General features: G+C 37.3%; 1 protein-coding gene across 1 annotated transcript in view; it reads left to right on the forward strand.

Annotated features, from left to right (window-relative positions):
* Positions 1 to 21,202, forward strand: part of LOC145767445 (ephrin type-A receptor 4-A-like) — a 35,035-nt gene that overhangs the window by 6,366 nt on the left and 7,467 nt on the right. The window contains exons 2-13 of the mRNA XM_082579264.1: positions 378 to 442; positions 4,286 to 4,443; positions 4,756 to 4,879; positions 6,717 to 6,827; positions 7,632 to 7,790; positions 8,067 to 8,184; positions 18,301 to 18,456; positions 18,850 to 18,958; positions 19,564 to 19,708; positions 20,021 to 20,111; positions 20,291 to 20,505; positions 20,761 to 20,954. Of these exons, the coding sequence (XP_082435390.1) occupies positions 378 to 442; positions 4,286 to 4,443; positions 4,756 to 4,879; positions 6,717 to 6,827; positions 7,632 to 7,790; positions 8,067 to 8,184; positions 18,301 to 18,456; positions 18,850 to 18,958; positions 19,564 to 19,708; positions 20,021 to 20,111; positions 20,291 to 20,505; positions 20,761 to 20,954 (1,645 nt within the window). The remainder of the gene's footprint in view (positions 1 to 377; positions 443 to 4,285; positions 4,444 to 4,755; positions 4,880 to 6,716; positions 6,828 to 7,631; positions 7,791 to 8,066; positions 8,185 to 18,300; positions 18,457 to 18,849; positions 18,959 to 19,563; positions 19,709 to 20,020; positions 20,112 to 20,290; positions 20,506 to 20,760; positions 20,955 to 21,202) is intronic.

Below are 21,202 nucleotides of genomic sequence, written 5' to 3' on the forward strand. Positions count from 1 at the left end.
TTTTTCAATTTTGCTCCATATTCACAAATTCTCCGTTTGTCGTCATGAGCGACCCGAGTAGTGGAAGCACCTTCTCGTCACTAGACCGCGGTTCGACACTAACCGATGGCACATAGTTGCGTTGTGACATCACAACTGAGCCTTCCAATTTCTTGATTTTGTGTCCACAAATTAGATCTTTAGTCGTTTTGTCGCTTTCACCCTTTTGCATACCTCTGTTATGTTATGGCAAGTGATTTTTTTTCCTTAGATGGTCGGAATTAAACATGAAACGAAAAACTTAGTCTGCAGACGTTTGAATGTAAAAATGATAAATTTTGTGTATGACTGGCCACCGTGAAAATCTTCTATATCAAATAAATTCTTTTTCTTTCCAGCAATTCTCATGGACACCAGAACCGCAACTTCTGACGTAGGCTGGACGATGCCACAAGGTTCTGAGGTAAGTGACATCACAAACCGCGAAAATGTTTTGTGATGTAAAACTTTATATTTCTAGCCACTTGACGCTAGACATTTGTCATTGTGAAAAATGCTTTGCTGCTTCGCAGATCTTTTTGTTTGCGAAAACTTGAGCGTTTGGATTTTGTTGCACGTGCTGTATGATACACGTTTGGGTGTCTGCTCCGTAGTTTTGTGCCAGCCTCATACCTTAACTATAGGAACACCGAACTGCGTACATGGCGTATTTGCTTAGATCTTCCTAGCTTCTATTTGAATAAGCTAACGATGTTATCACTATAGTAAAATCAATTCCTAATCAATAAATTTGTTTACGATTAACTTGTTGCGCAAACGTAAACTATTGTGATGAATGCAAAATTAGCTGCTGATGATTAGATAATTGACTTTATTCAAACATTAACCTTTCACGCTTCAATAAAGTTTCCCCATTGGGGCCTAAAATATCGGACCTCACATCTCTGCTATGTACTTTCTATCATATTTGTTTGTTGACCCCTGCTGTGAAAGCCAAATTTGTTTTGTGTCTCATTTGAAAGCACAGTACGTAATCGCTTACGTGCTTTTATAAGACCCACAGAAAATGCTTTTGCACATTGTACAACGAAAAGGCTGGAAGTTTATTTCAAAAATTTGGATATAAGTTAAATTTTCATTTTTTGGATCGAAACTCATCATATTGCGCAAGTGTCATTATTCCTAAAATAAAATAAAAACTTTTGTACTTTGGCAGACATCTATGACCTAGAGGGGCAGATTAATTTTAGGAGGAGATATAATTTAAAAATTCAAACGTTTTTATGGCCGAAAACAAAGTTTTAAAAGTTTGTTTTTAATGTTTAAAACTTCGGTTTACAGAGAAATAACATCGTAACTACGTCCTTGTCAGATACAGCTATTTTCGGACGGTAACTTTTTGAGAAGATAGACAAGGCTGTTCAGGTTATCTGATTGCAGTCAAGTCTACTTCGAATCACGTTCGTCCTTGTTTATTGCAAACTTTTCCATAATTAATGAGAATTGGAGTTTTCCAACTTCATCAAGAATAGGGCGTCACCATTGTAGAATAGAATGCCATTTTCATAGAGCTATTCGTTCAATTTCTTTGGCCAGCCAGGTATAAAATACAAAGTCGTTTTCGTTTATTTAAAAACGTGACACATAAAAAATTTAATGCTTGGTTCGTGATCTGCAATGGTTTGAATTTGGAAAATTTACTGCAAATTATATTTTACGACTGAAGCGAATCTTTCTGTCATGAGAACCAGATTTTTGTCCAGTGTGATCACTAAATGAGAGGACATCTAGAGAAGAAACAGACTTTTACTATTTCAATGTGCGACCCAGGTTACAATTTGATAACATTTATTTGTTTACAATGGTTGAAAGTGCGAAAACACCACTTGAATGTTGTTGCAGTAGTAAGTAATTTGCAGCCACACCGCAAGCAAAGTTCACAAGGGAAACCAACCTTTGACGGCGTAGTTTCCGTGATTATACGAATTGTTTACGTCAATGCCCTAGAATTCTTCATACATAGAGTTGGCTCCCAGTGTTTCCATTTTCAAACCACAAAAACCGCCTTAATTATTACGTATGAGATTACATAAGTCATGTTAGCCCATTCCCCATCCAGTAGAGTTTGTTTTACGTTGTTTTAACGCTGTTAGGCATTGAAACGATGTAAAAAGGGTTAATCTTGTTAGTTGGGTCAGGCTCTGTAAGCATCGGGCTGTGTTGGCATCACCACTGTGACTCAACTGCAACTGCAGCCAGGAAGCCAACTCAAAGAAAATGCAACATAGACGAATCTCCATACTGCTGAGGGTTCAGTCTAAAATGTGTTGCCTACACCAGTGCAATATTTTAGCAGCAATTAGCAACTACTTTGTAACGCCACAAAGCAAAACTTTCCTATCAATGGGGAAAGTACCGCAAGATTTTTCACCCATATGATTTCTGTGTTGTAGTGTGTTGGTTTTGCACTTCAACAGGAGCCAAAATGAGAAACCAAGTATCAGCTCCTTGCTGATTTCAGCAAATATTAGTATTACGCCATATCCAAGCAAGCTCAGCCTCAGCACATGAGCAATAAGTCTGTGTGATGAAATGAAAATTGGGGTTTTAAATGCTTTATATCAGGCCATTTATCACCTTCCAGGCAACAAAATCCGTCATTTTCGATGTAAAAATAACGGATTTTGCTATCTGGGCTGGGACCTATGCGCTTTTTTTTATCAAATCTTGGTTGGTGTAGAAAATATATAATTCTGAAATTGCTGCAATTTGGATCCTGACTGCTTTTCGTTCTTGTCTGAGTAGTTTTAACTTTAGTATGCGATTTATAGCAACTATGTGTTGCTGGTGTATTTTATGAAGCCAGGAAATTGGTATTTTTATTTATTATTTTACAGCAACAAATGAACTGATTTGCCTCGAAAGGTTGCTTGACATTATTGTCCTTTTCATCATTATATTCTATGTTTGATGATAACTCGATACAACTTCGATTCAAAACGGATAAAGATAATTTCAGCTTATTGTTAAACTCGAGTTTTAAAATAACAGGTTAGCTGCGTTTCAAAAGTAACTTCATGGATTTTGAAAAGATCTTTTTTTGCGCAAAGTATTGTTTGAGAATTGTGCGTACATCTATGGATGACGCAAACCGCACGCAACAGATGTCTTTCATTGTTCCTAAGTTATCTTATCCATTGTGACGGCACACACGAGCATGGATGTTTCACGCACGCTACGTTATTTGTTGTATGATGTTTGGTTCCAATTTGTTGTCTTTATGTGGAGTGTACGTTTCAAAATCAACTTTTTGTGCCACCTTGGCTACCAACCAACGTCTGCAGACGTTAAAGCAATGTAGAAAAACGGTTGATTTGTTGTGTTGGTTATTGTCCATAGCGAAAAAAAACATTCTGTTCATTGACATATTGTAGGTTGTGTGGGTGCATTGTGTTTGTGGTTCACTGCTTTGGTTCTTTCAGGGTTTTTCTTTGCCTACCTTGCTTTTCGTGATGAGCTAACGTATCAAGAGTGTTCCCCTCAGCCTCAGGACCATCAACACTTTTGATAACCCACCAAGGTCGATCAGCGTAGCAACTGTCTTTTTGTGTTTTTTTTTTACTTCTTATCTAAATTACTAAAACAAAAACAAAAAACAGTACTAGCCTTTTTTCTCTCTTTTTCTTTTAATTTTTTTTGCCACATTTTAAACTGATTGTTCTGCTTTGGTATCATGCACGTGATAACGTCCGCGTTTTGTCGCTTCTACCTTTTTCTAGACCTCTGGTATGTTTGGCATATATTGTTTTTTTCGTTGTGATGATCAGAAATAAAAACAAACTGAACTGAACTGTTTGTTGGTCTAAACTGCGCGCTTTGAGCGACAAACGTAAAGCGTTCAATCTGTTCCAATTGATAAATTATGTTTTGAACGAAAAGTTTGGGATTTCCATTAGAATTTTTTTCTAGTATAAGTTGAACGTTTATTTGATGAATACGAAACCAGAAACATACATATTCACTGAGGTAAAGCAATAAAATCACTTGACTGCTTCTGCTTTAACTTTCGCATTTAGCGTATGAACGTTGCAATTATTGCTAGAAAATAAATTGTGTTCTGTCATAAAAAATGCAAAATTGAATTAATCAGCTGTAAACCCACCAAAAAAGGAAAGAATAATTTCACATATTTAACAAATTGCATTAATCTATCGAGTTACGCGATGACTCCAGTTTCATTTAAGCTTTTAACTGCAAGTTAACAAATTGAACAACAAACCGATATTAAATGATTTGTTTTGATCAGTGGCAGGAAGCCAGCAGCAACCACGCTGACGGGAGTGAAAGGCGCATGCTCATGGTGTGTAAGATCCACAAAGCCAAGCAGAACAACTGGGTTCGAAGCCCGTACATTCCAGTCGAAAGCGCAGAACGGGTTTACGTAGAATTTGAATTCACAATCAGGTGGTTTATCTTTCATCCTTTGGTTTGAGTAAAAAATTCAGAATCAAAAGTAAAATGATTTGAATGCTCGGTCACTCCAATTGTGTTCTTTCTTGTATGCAGTGATAACGATAAGTCGTAGAAATAATGTAGTTACGACGTAAATATGATGCAAAGCTTTAACAAATATTATCACTAAAAAACTGCACTTGTTGTAAAGAGTCACTTACCAACAGTGGGAAGATCTAGCTTTAGCAACGACTCCTTAAGTTCTAGGATAGATATTGAAATAATCAATAATCCTCCAAGTTACCCTTTCCGAACTGCTTCTAGGTCTTGTGAAGATGTGGAACACGTGGCCACGTGCAAGGAGACATTCAATTTGTATTATTACGAAACAGACAGAGACGAGGCGACGTCTACGTTCCCGCCATGGAGAGAAGGCGCTTATGTCAAGGTAAGAATGCTGTACAATACAACAATAAGCTACAATTTTGAAAGTACCTAACTACCCAAATGTGGTTCCTTATGTACCACAAATGGAAAAATCACCACGCTGCGTTACTTATATAGCCTAGTAATAAAGCGCTCAGTTCAGCGTTCGATTTACTGCACTGAGAAGACATTGAGGTCGAAACAGCGGCCTCCTGTCTCATGAGATTAATAATTTTTCTTTTGTCCCCTGCATTTCAATTACAATACGCTGTATAAAATTATTTTATTTTCCTATTTCAATTTTGATGTGTCAATGTTTCCAGCCTCTGAGTTGTAATCTCAGATGGGTCGCATCTTTTCGCGTAATTCCTGTAGGTCGTCTTGTTTTTGTTAACTTTTGTTAGAATTTGCAAATCCTTGATGACCGCTATGCCTATATCGCTTAATTTCGTTTCGTGAAATCTCCCTATTCAGTTGCTGGAATGGCAACTGTCATTGTGTCACAATGTTACATGTGGTAGTTTGAGGCTGGAAGGTCGGTGTAATAACAATTTTGCTCTCTGATTTATGACAATCAACTCTTCTTACCCTGTAAAAAATATTCATCTATCTGACTTTAACTTTCCACAAAATTTTTCTCATTATTTAACAACGTTATTCTTCATCTACAAAGACTCGTTCGCTTTACCAGTTATTTCATTTTTGTCCCAGACTTCTGATTTGTTGTCCCACAATTCACTGTTTCAGTGTTATGTGACGTAATAGCGGCGCTTTTGTGGCGGGATGCATTGTTGTTGTGGTGTTGATGCCACATCTGAGGAATATGTTGAGTTGGCTGAAAACAGACATTGTTTTGAGATAACTTCTGCAGACCATAATCTCTTGGCCGACATCCAGGCAAATAAAGATAAAACAAAGCTCGAATAACGCAACTAAGACATGGATAATAATGGGTTTAGACCCACCCGACCAACGCACTGTTTAGTCATTTGTATACAGACTACAGCAGTTACTTTTAGTGATATTAATGCGGTGGCATGGCTTGTCAGCATGATCATTGAGCATATGTTGAGTTATATGCGCTCGATCAGTATTTCGTTGTGATATGGGATATTTAAGTGTAACGTTTCAAATTTTATGCAAAACCATCGAAAGCTCATATCCCCGATCTTGATTCCACTCGTATAAGGTTCATTAAATATTTATGCAAACGAACTTGCACCGGGCTGCAGTCTGAAGCTCATTTTCACCGTAAACTTAGTTGGGAGGCACGCCACACCTAAGTGCCATATTCCTCACATATACGCAACATAAATGACAGATGGGTGTTCAATTATTAAGACGTTTTTTATCAAACCTTTGCTAATGGTGTTTTATATGTCTGCGTTTATTTGAAACTTTTTGGTTTGTATCTAAGTCTAAAGTAGTTTTTCAAATATCATTTGATGCAATGTAAATGTAAATTTATTTAGAAGTAAATTTAAATGTCGAAATTGTCTTTTAATGTCTAACTTTAGAATTAAATTAAATTAGGCCGTGTTCTACCAACCAGCTCTGACCAGTAATTTTGCATTGTTTGGTAAAAATCTTAAAAATATAGTTTCAATTAGTCAATTCGTATTGATACACTCACGGCAGTGTAATAATAATAATGATAATACCTCAGCGTTGGCGAAGCGAGAACTACTGTTGTTTGAAGGAAAGTCGCTGTAGTGATGTTATCATGGGAGATCAAAACATGATGTTTCAAACAATTACATTTTCTTGGGAGGGTGCTAAATCACTTGTGAGGGGGATTTACCTTTCGTGTTCAGCTTTTCGTCGCCCTCTTGATGAAAGCTCAATATTTTAATTTCCAGGTCGACACTATTGCCGCTGACAAAAGATTTAAACCTGGATCAGTCGAAACAAACTTTGAAACAAGGGACATTGGTCCTCTTACAAAGCGAGGAATATATGTAGCACTTCAGGTATTTCACATTTTTTGACATTTCATTTCATCTGTTTTCGATCGACAGTATTTCTATACAAATTGAATTAATTGGTCAGATTTTTCTAGTGGGTCTTCAGAGACTTATGCTTTTACCATAGTTATCAATCATGACTAATTGAGTTACATTACTGGATCAACCAAAGGAAACCACTACTTTTGCAAAACACTATTTCTGACACCGTCTGCTTTGCTTCACATTATAACTATTCCCCGGAGAGATATTGAATTTGCATTTGCTTTCGCAAGAGAAAGATCAAACACATCTTGTAACAACTGGGTGTAATTACTTAATGTAATCAATGCCTCCATTTGTTGCGAAACGAATCCAGCAACTTGTTTGTCTGCCGCAATTCTCTACAATTATTTTGTATCATTAAACGTTTAGTTTGTTTATCTTTGGGCTCCTGGAAACATTTTCCAAATGATGCTTATCAAGAAAATCTCAACAAATAGGAGAAGTGGGGGCATTACACAGCGTATTTGATTTTGTTGTCGAATAACAACTCATACTCGTGGAAGTATCTGTGACTATTGTTATCCGGTTACGCAAGATTGTAGATTGATCAAATGCATTTTAGTACAAAATAACGAAAAGGAAAGTCTGGCAATCTTATGTACGACCTTACTGCTGCTAATGCTTAGCTAAAATTTTAACCACATTGGAAAGCAACCGCTTCATCTTCGCAGTAGCTCTCATGGAAACTCGAGGAAAAATTACAAATTAATGGTGTTTCTTGCTCGTCTAAGTCAGCATTTATTTTAAATTGTGTATACTTTCCAGGATACTGGGGCCTGTATGGCCCTGCTGCATGTCAGAGTCTACTACAAATACTGCAGTCCTACGGCCCAAAACCTGGCCCAGTTTAGAAGAACAAACTCTGGACCGGAAAGAACATCCCTCGTAGAGGCCCAGGGGATATGTGTGGCGCATGCTTTCATAGTAAGTGAACTTGAATAATACCTGAATGATTGGCCTATAGAGCTCGAGTAAAAAATAACAATTAGTTCTTGCAAAATTGTTGTACAACCAACACAGAACATTTACAAGCACAAAACGTGATGGTAAATGCTGATTTGCAACATTAGCTATAAAGAGTTAGCTATGAAGCTTTTTTGCATTATTTAGTTCATTAATATTCGTCCCATTTCGTCGCTGTAGGTTAAGCCGAAAACGTCCGACTGTTAAAATTATTTGTAATACATTTGGGGATTGCAGGAACATGACACTGTGACAACTCTCCATTGCAACAGTGAGGGAGAATGGGATGTGCCGAAGGGCCAGTGTGTCTGTGGAGCCGGGTTCAGTCCCAATACCAAGCGGACGTCTTGTGGAGGTTTGTATCACTCCAACGTACGTTTACATTTTTCCAAAAGATCTTCTAAAAGAAGTCTCGACAGCAACCAACAAAATAGTGGCAACTTTCTTCTGTATGCCATTATGACGTAGCAGAACCAACCAGAACAACCGAGCAGCAAAAGAAAGAAAGTTACAAGCAGCCAAACTTCGCAAGAAGGTGGCAAGTTAGGGGATGATCATTTGGGGCGTTTCAAAATAAAAGGAAATTCTTCACTAAACATTATTTTAAAGAAAGGAAGTTTGTGTTAAAATAAAGCCAAATGCTTCAACAATGCAAAATGTTTTCGAAATACTGTTGTAAACAGCTCCAGCATAAATTCTATTGAATCTAAACCTCATGTTGAGGTAAACCCAGCTCAGCATGGTCGCTTGCTAAGTGGTTTGCCTGCTTAGCATTGCTTTGGTACGGTAGCAGCACAACAGCTAAGTAAACTTTTTATTTGCTGTGTGCATCAAAAATTGGTTTAGAAGCTAAATAATTGGAGCGCTGAAGTAACAGATTTGTATCGTATCCGATAACTTATCTGTCCTTATATCGACCAAACCCAGTTATTCGATGGGCCGTGTTGCGATAACCCACTACGCCGTGACATTACTTTTAAAAACAACGTACTTGAGTTGTTGAGTAAATGGTTTGAATTCCAACCTAAACGGTGTTGACAGTTTTGTTTAAATTTTTTTTCTCTTTGTCACCGAAATCGCCATTTGCGAAGTAATTGGCCGCCCGCGTGCGTAGTTGCGGAAAGCTCCAGAAGCCGAAGATTACAGCTTCGAGCCAACAACAAATGTCCTTACTTGGTAGCAAAGATAACTTGGTGTACAAGATAACAACCTGAACCATCCAATTTTTGATAAAGTTGCCATGCATAATGGTGTGCAGGACTTTGCTTGGTCATGAATGCCTAATACACCACAGCACTTCAACCTTCCTTGTGGTTCCGTTATGTCTAAACCCATGCACAAGTCGCATCATACTAAAGTCACAGGAATTAATTTTAGACCTATCCCTAACCCTAATTAAACTTTGGGGGACCAAAAAGGCTCATGAACCAAATAGGCTGGAGAGTCAAAAAAACGTCATTAAAATTTTATTTAAGTTGATGCACTATGCGCCTAAATGTTAAGTTTTGGAGTTCTATAAAAGCATCTGCTTTTACTTTCACATTCACCAGATGAACGTTGCAACTATTGCTACAGAGGTAAATATTCCTGATTAGCATCCAAACTTTTCAGTGCTTAACAAGTTAACATTGGGAAGATTTAAGAGTACCCTACGTAATATTTTTCTGACAACATCTTTTAATCAGCGAAAAATATTTTGTTTTACGCTTAACTGTATCGAGTACGTTTGCTTAGGGCGGATTTTGTTGACTTTTCACTGAGCTGTTACCTCACAAGATACAGTTTCGCATTGGAGAGATGGTGCTATGTTTATCCGAGCTGCTTCAAACATCCCAACTCAACACATCAGTGATATTACGTTACTAATCCGCTTTGTCGGCTCTCCATACGACAGATGATTGGCCGAGATGTACAATTATCCAAACCCTTAGAGCGACCACATTGTGTACACGCTGAAGCCGAGAACCTTTTTCGCTTGTAAATTTTACTTAAAAATGCTTGCAGCACTTTCATGGCCTTAGGTTTTTATGTCTATGGTTAGGGTTATTCAATTAGGTATAGGTGCCTTGATTGGCGAGCTGGCTTTTAAGAAGGGAAAGCATTTGTTTACTTTTGTGTTATTCCCGGATGAGCGTTGCAACTAGGGCTAAAACGATATCTATCCTGATGGACACCCAAACTTCTCAGTATTCATCCGGAACATATTTTTTGTGATATTATTTTATCAATTTATTCATTTTAGTTGTGCGTGTTTTTGAACTGGTGATAGTTTCTACCGTAGCATAAAGAGGAAAATTTTCCATTCCATTTCTGGCTTTGGGTGAACAAATTCACAACCGTCTTGCAATATTTATGTGAAATTTCAGCAAGCAATTATTTGTGTTTATACGAGGGAGACAGTTCATTAAACACGGACACGTTAGAAGCCGCATATACAGTGAAGCCAAATTGCTTCAAACCGCATTCTTCTGCTAACAATTGAATGGCAAACGTGTTTCTTCATCGGGACAACTCCGGTCAGTTAGTCAGTCCTTTTTCATTGATTCTACGTCTGCAGATGTTGCGCGAATGTAAAAACGATGCTTTCCTCGTTAGCATTTTGGTTATTTTGGCTTCTTGCAAGTTATAAAATACTTTTCTGGTTCATTTGCTTCGTTTCCTAATAAGGTACTTGGCAAACAGAACATTTCTATTTTTTGGAAGCGCCATTACCTTCGGATTACATGAACTCAAACAATCAAGATGCAAACTGGTCTTCAGTCACAATAGTGATGTCACAATCAGTCAATTGTGACAAATTCATAACTAGATCACGTGATCGAGCTATGACGGCTCCGGTCCAGTCGTGTTGCTTGAAGATACAAACGATTAGTCAGAACTCCGACACTGCATTAAAAAGTACGACGTGTTATTTTCAGGTTCTCGAACCTCTTGGAAAGGTATCGGACCCCTAAAATCATACCCGGTCCAAAATTACCCCCTGGACCCCCCTTGTTAACGTTGCTGTGTGTGTTGTTAGTATGATTTTGAATTGCCCCCTGCTTGTATTTCACATCACATACAGGCAGAACTTCCTCAAACAACTCCAGCTTAGTGAAATTGTCCCACAGAGAAGGGAAATAGACTTATCCACCATCACGCTTATCATGCCGTAAAAATTCATACATCGTATCAAGGTATTGAACCCAGCCTGCTGCACTATGTATCGCCACCACAGGAGTCAGGGAAGCTCGAGTTCGTTTCTCAATCGAGGTGTTGTTTATGATCATGGATCAATAAAATGGCTTTCGGAATGTTAAAAATTGTTTCCAATAAAGCTGAAAATTTTGGCTAGTGCAATAGTGATTCGCAATGATGTTGATAGCTGTGATGCTACCTGGTTGTGCAGGCTGCAGCACAGCTACCGCACAATGTTATACATCCAGACGCTAACTATTCATATCGCTGTGTGTGTTAAACACCATGATTCGTAGCAGTTTCTGTTTCAACCCATAACACTGAAACACCACCTGCACGATTTGGTGGTATTGCCAAAACACCATTCTATTGAACGGTTGAGTACGAAAAGTTTAATGTATGGGAAAACAAGACGAAATTCAACGGGTAAAAGTAAACACGGTTTTTGACCCCGCCCAGATTTCCCAGTCAATGTCGCGCCACGGAAAAGAGTCCATAAAGGCTTTTATCTATTTTATTTGTGACTAAAATATGGACGCATCGAGTCCTATTTGCTTTGTATTGTTGTTTACCTAAGCTTCAACTCTAAAACGGATAAAAGAAAAAAACGCCATCTTTCTTTAGTAAAATGGATCGAATCTAATTTCTATTCTTTTTAAATGTTTTTTAATGTTATTTCAACGCAAACACTTCGTGACTGATGTGGTGAAATCGTACAAGGTTTCAGTGGCTGAAAGTTAAATTGATAAAGAAGGAAACTCGATTCTTGGGGAGGGGCAAAACAACATTCAAACCTGGTTGCCTCAAAGAAAATGGATTGAACACTGAAAAGTTTTATTGTTGATCAAAATTATTCACTTTTCAAGCAGCGGCTCTGGTGTTTCTTCAGTGAATTAGAAATGTGCGCAAAACGCCCGTTCAAGCAAAAACAATTCACCGTATATATTTTTGCCGTTTTCAATTCACTGAATGAACTTTGCTTGAAATCAAGATAAAACCCAGTTAGAAAAAAATCACCCTTTTACATTGAATTAACATATGCAAACGTCAATTCTATTCAAAGACGGGTCAATTTCACTGGCTGAAAATGTTTTAACCCTTTGCTTTTCAACGTTTTTTTGGAAGTTAACTGCTCAAGGGGGGGCCGTTTTTGGATCAAATTCAATCAGCTGTTACGAGTTATCCGCTGATGCTATTTCAACAGAAGTTGCACTGGTGTGAAAACAAATCATTTGTCTATAAGTTTGAAAACTCATTATTTTAAAATTTTATATGTTAAACTTGATATTTCAATTTTTGCAAAGGTACCCAAAAACGACAATTTTGATTTAACTCGCCGCTATTTAATTACCGTGCTAATCCGATTTCATGCAAACTTCTAAATAACAAAGAGCTCGATCGAACGCACGAAGTGTGTGTGCGGTGTGCCGAATCATTGCATTGATTAGAATTTACGACTTGCGAGCAAATCTTATTGTAAGCTACTCACTGATTCTAAAATAGTTACAATCAGAGTAATATTGTTACACGAATTTGAAAAAACAAAACTGCGTTTGTTGTCTTACATTTTTATCCTAAACTAATGCATTCCGAAACTCATGGCTAGCTTCTAGTTTTATGGAACCAAATTTCTCATAAGTAACACCTTAGCCTGCTTGAATAGCTGTTTACATCTTCGTTTGTGTATTTTAGGTCTACAATTGAGTTTGTAGAATGAATATTTTTAGTAGAAAGAAGACAATTGAACAAGTTGTTGAAATAATCTGAAATTTCTAAGTTCAAATTAGGTGCTTTTGAAATTGTGGATTTGTGTCAAGTCGCAACACAAATATCATGCAGGCCACATCATAAGTCATTTCGCTTACGGGTGTTTATAAACATGACTCATAAATTACATCCACAAAAAATACAGCATTTACATCAACAAAGCTAAGTTCGAAGCTCACTTTTTATTGAAGATTGTGTCAATCAATTTGAAAATACATTTTTAGTCAGCCAGCGTCGAAATAATGCAACAGCGAATTGAGGAACATGCGTAAACAAAGGAAATGTGAAATAACCCACAGTCAGCAAATCTACATAAATTTAACGTTTACAAATGTTGAATCAATGTAAAAGAACTGGATTGCTGACTGGGTCCTTATTGTTTGAAGCACTAAAAATACGCGTAAAAGTGACAACGTCAGCAAGGCAGTGATTATGTTTCTGGCCAAAAAAAAACATTTTACTGAGATACAATAAACATAATCATTTTGTGCCAGATTGTGAGAAGACTTCCTAGATTCTTTCCAACCATTTGCATGATTGCAAATTATTTTCTATAACTTTACATTGCTAAAAAATGTCTTCTTTGTTGAAACAACGTGGCTACAATTCTATAAAAAATTCTTAGGCCTACTACATTGAAGTAATGAAATTTTTTTTGTGATTTTGCTGATGACGTTTTACAATATCCGAGAAGTAAAAAATAATAATGATGAATTATTTTACAAAACCGTGGTTTGCAAGTGCTTCACAAAAAATTGTTGGGGGAAAATTTACTATTAGACGTAAAACGTTTGTAAAAGAAAATTGTCGGTTTACGTATTTATAATGTTTATTGCGCTGTTATCGAATTATAAACTGCCTGTAGGCTATTGTCTACCTTTGTGGTTGCCGGCCAGCTTAGAGCAGCATGCAAACTAAGCGTTTATGGTATTTGCATCGTGTTATGATTCTCGAAAATTTCCCACAAGGTCTTTATTTTTATCGTGATATTTTGTGCCTCTTCTGTCCTAAACTTGAAGTTATTGTGCAGCACTATCCACATCGGTTTTTAGACTCAGTCTTCATTGAAAATCTTTTGTGTGGTGCATCATTTCAAGTAGTGTCTTCCCCTAAACTGTTACACAAATCGCCTTGAACCAGGTTGATTATTATGTATCATGTGTGGAATTATTACTGTAGATGTCTGACTAAATTCATGCCAAAGTCGAGCAAATTCTGCTTTCGGGATCCTTGCCGTTATTTACTGTATTTTTTGTTGATAAGTTTAGGCAGCATTTTTCCAAGATAAATGAAGACATCGGTATTGTTCGTCACTTAGATTTAGTTTTCTCAGCATTATTTATTCATTCTTTGATCCACTAGTTTGTCCCACTTTTGGTATAATCGGATCGTTTATAAATGGCGGGTCTTCACAATAGCCGGCCTCTTATACATTGGCGCAACGTATTCAGATGTTGAATCAATGATGAAGAAAGCTGATTTGTTGTTTGTCTTATGTGACGCCTAAATTTATGCCTCGTCTACAGTACAAAATATTTTGTAATGTACATTGTGTACATTGTACATTTTGTTTGTAGGCCTACATTACAAAATATTTTGTAATGTAGATGAGGCATTATCATCTTTATTTTGCGCTCTTTGGAACAAAACACAGTGCACTGTGAAACAAAAATACAGGACATAACAACAAGTAGGCGACATAAAGCAGTGAAGGGACGCCATCGAGTTAGCTGCTACGTGTAAAGGGAGCCTATCTCATAATTTTGAGTGTATCTCACAATTACTGTTTGCAAAAACGCTATTTCTCCGGCTTCTCCCAAAAGCATTTGCAGTGATACATTTCCTCAATTGCAAGTTTTGTCAATGAGAGCATTTCCATAGAACGTTTATTTCGAAACCAGGTTTTCGTGTCTTTATCCAAGAGAAGATTTCTTATTGTAACGTTTTTTATTCGTCAATGAATATTATCTGCTTGAAACAACTGTTTTGAATAGTTTGTGGCCTCCATAGCCTACTATTTTGATCGTGGATTGCTATTCTTCTTTGTAGAGCTGATAACGCAAAAAAGCTTGCTATTATTGTTTCTAATTAACAGCTTTGCGATCACTGGCTTTTCTTTGTAGCATAAGAAATAACGCGCTTTGTATTATTGAGGTCAAACCAAACAAAAGAAAGCAAGAGGATGCTTCTCTCTGCTCGCGCATATCGATACACGAAGCAATTATGAGCTTATGGCTTGTCATCGCAATGTAATCCATTTCACGCTTTGCTGGAAGTTAGCTAGAAATAGTAAAAATTCACCAAAATCTTGAATTTACAAGAAAACTACACAACTTTTAGCATCAAATTTAATATCATCAGATCCGCCTGGCAATTTTAGGAAAAGTCAAGAAAAACCAAGTGCATGGCGTTACTGTGCTTCAAATAATTAAAGGAAATATGAGGGGGGGGCCAAATCTGGCCTCCCTTTGAGGAGCAAAGTGTTAAATCGTGTGGTTGGTATATGACCTGCTGATATATCTCGATGTATCGTTTTACTGAGGAACCCTATGAGCTCACATCTGAAACGAGATGAAATATCTCAGCAAGCAAATCAGTTTTTTTACATTGATTCAACATTTGCAGACGTTTGAATCAATGTAAAAAGGACTGTTTTGCTGGCAGAGATTTCCTTGATGATATCTTTTCTAAACACAATATTTGTAAAAGATCTTCTTGCAGTCATAGCTTACACGCAGAAAGTGCCCCGTTTTTTGTCTGTTCTATGCTGGTTTATCTTTTCTTTTTTAACTGTAAAAATTTATCTTTTTACCTCCTTCCAACATTGTTGCGCAGAAAACTGCTGCTTTTGCTCACCGGAATTTACCTCTTTCACTCCTTGGCAGTTTTCGTTTCGTTTATTTAACCTTTGGCAACTTTTGTCAACGTAAACATGTTCGTAGTCGAATTATTCCAAACTTTTGTCTTGTGCAGACAATAAAATGATAATTTTCAATGTTAAAATAACGTATTTGTGTTGACTTGTTTCATTCTTTGGGTGATGGCTTCAAAACCGTTGACCCGTGACCGTATAGGTTCATCATACTTTACGCTTGAGTGATCTCTGTTGCAAACTTGTTGAAGATCATTAAAGTCCAGATATGCCAGATATCAAATCATTCGTTTTTTACAATTGATTTAACGTTTGCAGACGTTAAATCAATGTAAAAACGACTTACTGTCTTGAGAAGGGATCCAGCGTTGAGTCAACCGAGTAATGAGAAAGGAATGTTTTGCTCAATTATTGATCCAAACATGTTGGTCTAACCTCAACACCCGCATCAGTTGCTCTCGATTATTATTGCATTGATGAGTTAACATGTTGATGATGACGCCATTAGTGTTGCCAAAAACTAAACCGAACGTAAAATGTTATTTCACGTACGTTATTATTAAGTAATAAAAGAAATATGAATTAGTAAATTATTTTTTATTATTTCCTGGTTACGTTGCCGCGCAAGGGCAGCAATTCATCTGTGACAATGCCAAAGTCATCCAAAGTGAGAAAAATATTAAATCAAAATATTTTACTCGCGGTTGTTAAAACAATTAAAGTTTTCCACATCTTTTTAATAAAATGCACAGCTAAGCTTAACTCAAGCAAACTTTTATAGAAAAACTGCACCTTTTTGAAGCATTGATAATTGAGAAGCTAATGATTAGGGAAACGTAGCCTACTTGTGTCTTGTTACAGCGAAACATCTTTCAAGTAGCCCGGGAAGTGTTTTTTTTTCTATTTGAACTAAGGTTTGTTGTTTAGAGACGAGTCAACATAAAAAATATGACAAGACGTTATGACGCAACAAACCACAAAAGAAACTTTCCACATCACGTGCTTGAAAGCTCTTGTCGGAGGCAGAGCCCAATTTTTTCTCGACTTTTATGATATCTTTGTTACCAACTGCATGATTTTATGCTACGAAACAGCAATATGCACTGTAAAAATAAATACACACTTTGGAAGCACCAATATTTGATCATTAATCTAAGTCTTCGTTTAATCCAAAACGTCAGGATATGACTGCACTGAGGAAAAGTTGCTGAATTACTTAATTGGCATTCTTGATTTAATTTATAGATTTTTACCCAGCACTTGATATATATTCATTTAAATACGTCATAAGTTGGAGCGTACGATAAAATCGATTTTTGTTTTTGACTGAAAGCACTTAGTGCATAATTGAATGGCTGACTACTCGATTATTCATATCGCATTTGTCGCGTCCCTAGCTAATCCCAAAATCTCGCTGTTTATCACGAAAGGATTTTTCCAACCAACCTTGAGCTCACAGGATTCCTGGGACAAAAGGGGTGAATCAAAGCTCCAGATACATTGCCTCTCTCATTTGTCTGCTATGCGATTGAACATTTAATTTGTGGACTTGACGTACTTCACTCATCGACTACGTAATGTTAGAACTTGTTTACCACTCAGGGATTATAGAGCTTTTGTAGAGAGCTCACATTGTTGTGTGACAGACATATAAAATATTTTTCGCGTAAAAAAAAAAAGGGCAAGCTAGTTGAGAGATTACAAATCATCACTTTTCTTTCAGAGAAGAAGAAAAATTTGTTTGTCTCGAGTGTTTTTAAACTTGTAGCGGTACGTAGCTACGTAGCAAAAGAAAGATCTGTAGAAAAATCTTGGCTACTAAAAACAATTCCTCCTCTCTTTACTGTTTATTATCCCTATATTGTCCCCCTGTCTATATTACTGGATTGAGTTAGGGTCCTGTTGCACTGCTTGTTATTCCTGGTTCGTTGAATTTGCTGCTAACATGAATCGATGAATTTTACAGACGTTGAATCAATGTAATAAGACCCACTTTTGCCAGAAGAGACAGTATTGTTAGATTGGTTATTAGATAGTTATAGGATAGGACCTATTTACACTCTTCAAAATGGACCCTGAGAGCGCATGCCGCCTACTCCTAATCCTTGTTGAGCAAACACCACTTATAATTTTTATTACATCACCATATATGTATAGATGACCTCATGTTTTAATGCTGACTCGTCATTTGATTCATGAATGAAATCATAACCTCAAATTCATGTAATTTCACGGTGCAATGAATCTCTTGGCTTTTTATTGTGTTTGATGTCATACAGTTTAATGTTGTGGTATTATATCAATAAGTGTTTTGCATATTAGGAGTTAATGATCAAGATTTTCACTTTGACTTTGAAACTTCGCTTAAATAATTGCATTGGCAAAGACAGTTACAATAATAATTGGCAAAGCTTCCAATAAAGTCTTGAAATTTTGCAATACGGCAGCAAACTACTATAACTTGGGCTCCCTACCACGCAACTTATGTTGTGATTGGTGTTGACAGGGCTGTTGATGTGATAATTTGGTCCCGATACCAATGAGATTCTCTGGCCCCAAATGAATACACTTTCAAGAAATACCCATTGAATCCAAAGAATACGCGATAATTTCATCAAACTCTCGGCCCTTGTTAAGTCGTTTAACATTTTTCAGGCTGTGGACGTGGCTTCTACAAAGCTTCGGCAGGAAACAGAGGATGCCAAAGATGTCCCGCCTACAGCCACTCACGTGATTATGGGGCGACAGTGTGCGACTGCATGTTCGGATATTTTCGGTCACCTTCGGACGACCCGAGCTCTCCATGCACAAGTACGTCATTTCTCCCTTTAAAGGGAATTGCCTTTTTAAATATTGTTTTTCGGACAAAGTATTTGTAAAATCTCTCCCTGAAATTTTTCTGCTTTTCAAACATTTTATTATGAATTTTGCTTCAAAAGAATTGGTCTAGCTTGAAAATTATTTGTTTGTAAGATGAGCACCTCAAGGGAATCTTTTCTATAACCCTGTGGTTGTTTGCTTTCTTATGAAATATATTAGTTAAAAACTTGGTATTTTTCACAGAAAATTTATGTTTAGAAGGAATGCACATTCTCGAGGAAAAAGAGAAACCGATTTAAAGTCATCAATGCGCAAAAATTATATTCACATATTTTGAATTTTGTCAATTTTTGTCTTGGTGACGTAATTCTTAAATTTTTATAGAACCACCAAGCGCACCAACCCGCCTTCAAGCAGGTGTCAACGCATCCATGGTAACATTAACCTGGAATCGACCATTGAACGATGGGGGTAGAGATGATTTGATGTACAGGTGAAAGAAAAAACTTTTTGTTTCTTGTAACTTTATTACGGTTCTAGTTTTGCTAACTTACCATTGGGAAAATTGCACGCTTTTTACCTGGTAATCCCAATCAAAACCTAAACTATATAACTTCACTGTTTTACAGTTTTACAATGCTAATAATTGTATCCGCACTGTCAGTAGAACATTGACGCTTTCTGTACTTGCACAAAACAGACAGTTTCAGTGCAGCAAATAAAGAAGCCAAATGCACAACAGTATCATAAAAAATTTTCGATTTCTTTACCCAGTGCAGTGCGAAGTGAAAACATCATTTTTCATAACATTTGAGGAAGTCATACATCTCTGAGAGAAGACTTGAGTGTCTCGAACGACGACACTTACAATCATTTACGCTTAGACTTTCACATAGGACTGGAAAGCCTCAAAAACATGAAGTTGCAAAAGTAGTCCATGGTAAAAGTTTTTCGGCCCCACACCCAAAGCAAAAAAATAGGACTACCTAGGTTTTGAACTCGCACCCTCTGGTACACTGCCCATCTGAATAAACGCATATAATAATCAATAGTGATAACAATGATACAGTAATATTCAATTTAACGTCTTTTGTTTAGAGTGGAGTGTTCAAGGTGCCAGTCGAGGTTTAGTGCTTGTGCGTCATGCTCCAGTAACCTTGAGTACCTCCCATCGCAAACCAACCTTCACCAGAGAGAGGTCAAAGTTCACCACATCAGCTCATTTGCATACTACAAGTTCAAGGTATATGCCGGTTATGATGTCATGTAGAATCATTGTCTTACTACGTATTTACTTTGTTTTGTCTCGCAACAAAGTTGTGGACTTGGCCTTCGTCTGTAAAACCAGCTTCTTTTTTCCCAGACAGTAAAATTCGTCATTTTACATTGATTCAACATCTGCAGACATTAAATCAATGTAAAAAGGAATTTGCTGTCTGGGTTAGTTAGCCTACCTTTAGAAACTAGCCTACTTGCTTATTATGAAACAATCCCGTTAGCCATAGGGGCATTTCAATTTTGGTTCGTGGAAAGAAAGCTAGCCATTGTTTTGCAGGTGTTTGCTGAGAATGCTGTCAGCGACGTGGCATCAAAGGACAAGGTCGGTCGCAACTTTGCCGTGGTTACCATGGAAACCGACAGAGCTGGTGAGAATAATATTTTAATTTTTTCTATTTTTGGTTTAATGAAACAAACGATTTACCTTCTCTCAACTTTGAAAGTTGAACATCATCGTTTGTTACTTCATAATCTGCTTTGTTCTAGATAGTATTTCTGATGCGAGTCTCTACGTCTTAGTTTGATGAAAAAAATTTCTCTTCTTTAGCTCCATCGAGAGTGGAAGAGGTTGAAGTATCCCAAATCACAGAAACTTCATTCCATGTGTCTTGGAAAGCTCCCATAGGAGGTTGGAGGAAAGAGAAGTTTTACGAAGTGAAAATTTGTAATTTCCCTAGTCATGAGGTGGTGAGAGTGAACAGAACAAAGGAAAGAAGCATGATCGCGCGTGGGATGCAACAGGGAAGCACTTACACAGTGCAGGTATGTGGATGCGACTGTTAAAGGAAGTCGTAGCCTGTTCCAGTTATGCCGTCACAGTTACGACAGTATTGAGGCACAATTGATGATTCTCTTTTTTGTTTAACAATATGAAGAAATACATGTCACATGTTTAATGTTTGAAACATAACTTAGCTTTTGTTGGGTACTAGCGTGACGTGACAACCCGTTTGTATTTTCCGAGCGCTGTAAACAAGTCACAAAGATATAAAGACGATGCCAACTGTTACGTCATAGGTGAGAGCCCGTACAGAAGCCGCGTTTGGGCCTTTCAGCTTGCCAGTAAGGGTGGAAACAATAGAAATACGAACCACTCCTCCCTCTAGCCTGATGGACGAAGAATCTGCCTTCCCCTATCAAGTCGTGATTGCGATCATTGTCGGGATCATATTTGTAATCATCCTCATCACTGGGATTGCATTTTGGAAAAGGTGAGCTGTGGTAGACAAAGCGTCGGGAGTTATCCATCATCAGTAACATTGACAGGGAAGTCCAGGAGGTACTTTTGGAACCGAGCCCGGGTTGGGTTCCGGAATCTTCCAAGGTACCCAGAAACTTAAAAACCACCGCGTTTTAATTGTGTATCGCGTGTATTTTTTTAGAATTGTTTTCATTTGTGGTGTAAAATTGTCTTTGGTACCGGGCCCAACTTATCCTGTCAATGGCCCTGCCCATTAGT

Source organism: Aplidium turbinatum, chromosome 3, assembly GCF_918807975.1.
Source record: "Aplidium turbinatum chromosome 3, kaAplTurb1.1, whole genome shotgun sequence".
Classification (NCBI taxonomy): domain Eukaryota; kingdom Metazoa; phylum Chordata; class Ascidiacea; order Aplousobranchia; family Polyclinidae; genus Aplidium; species Aplidium turbinatum.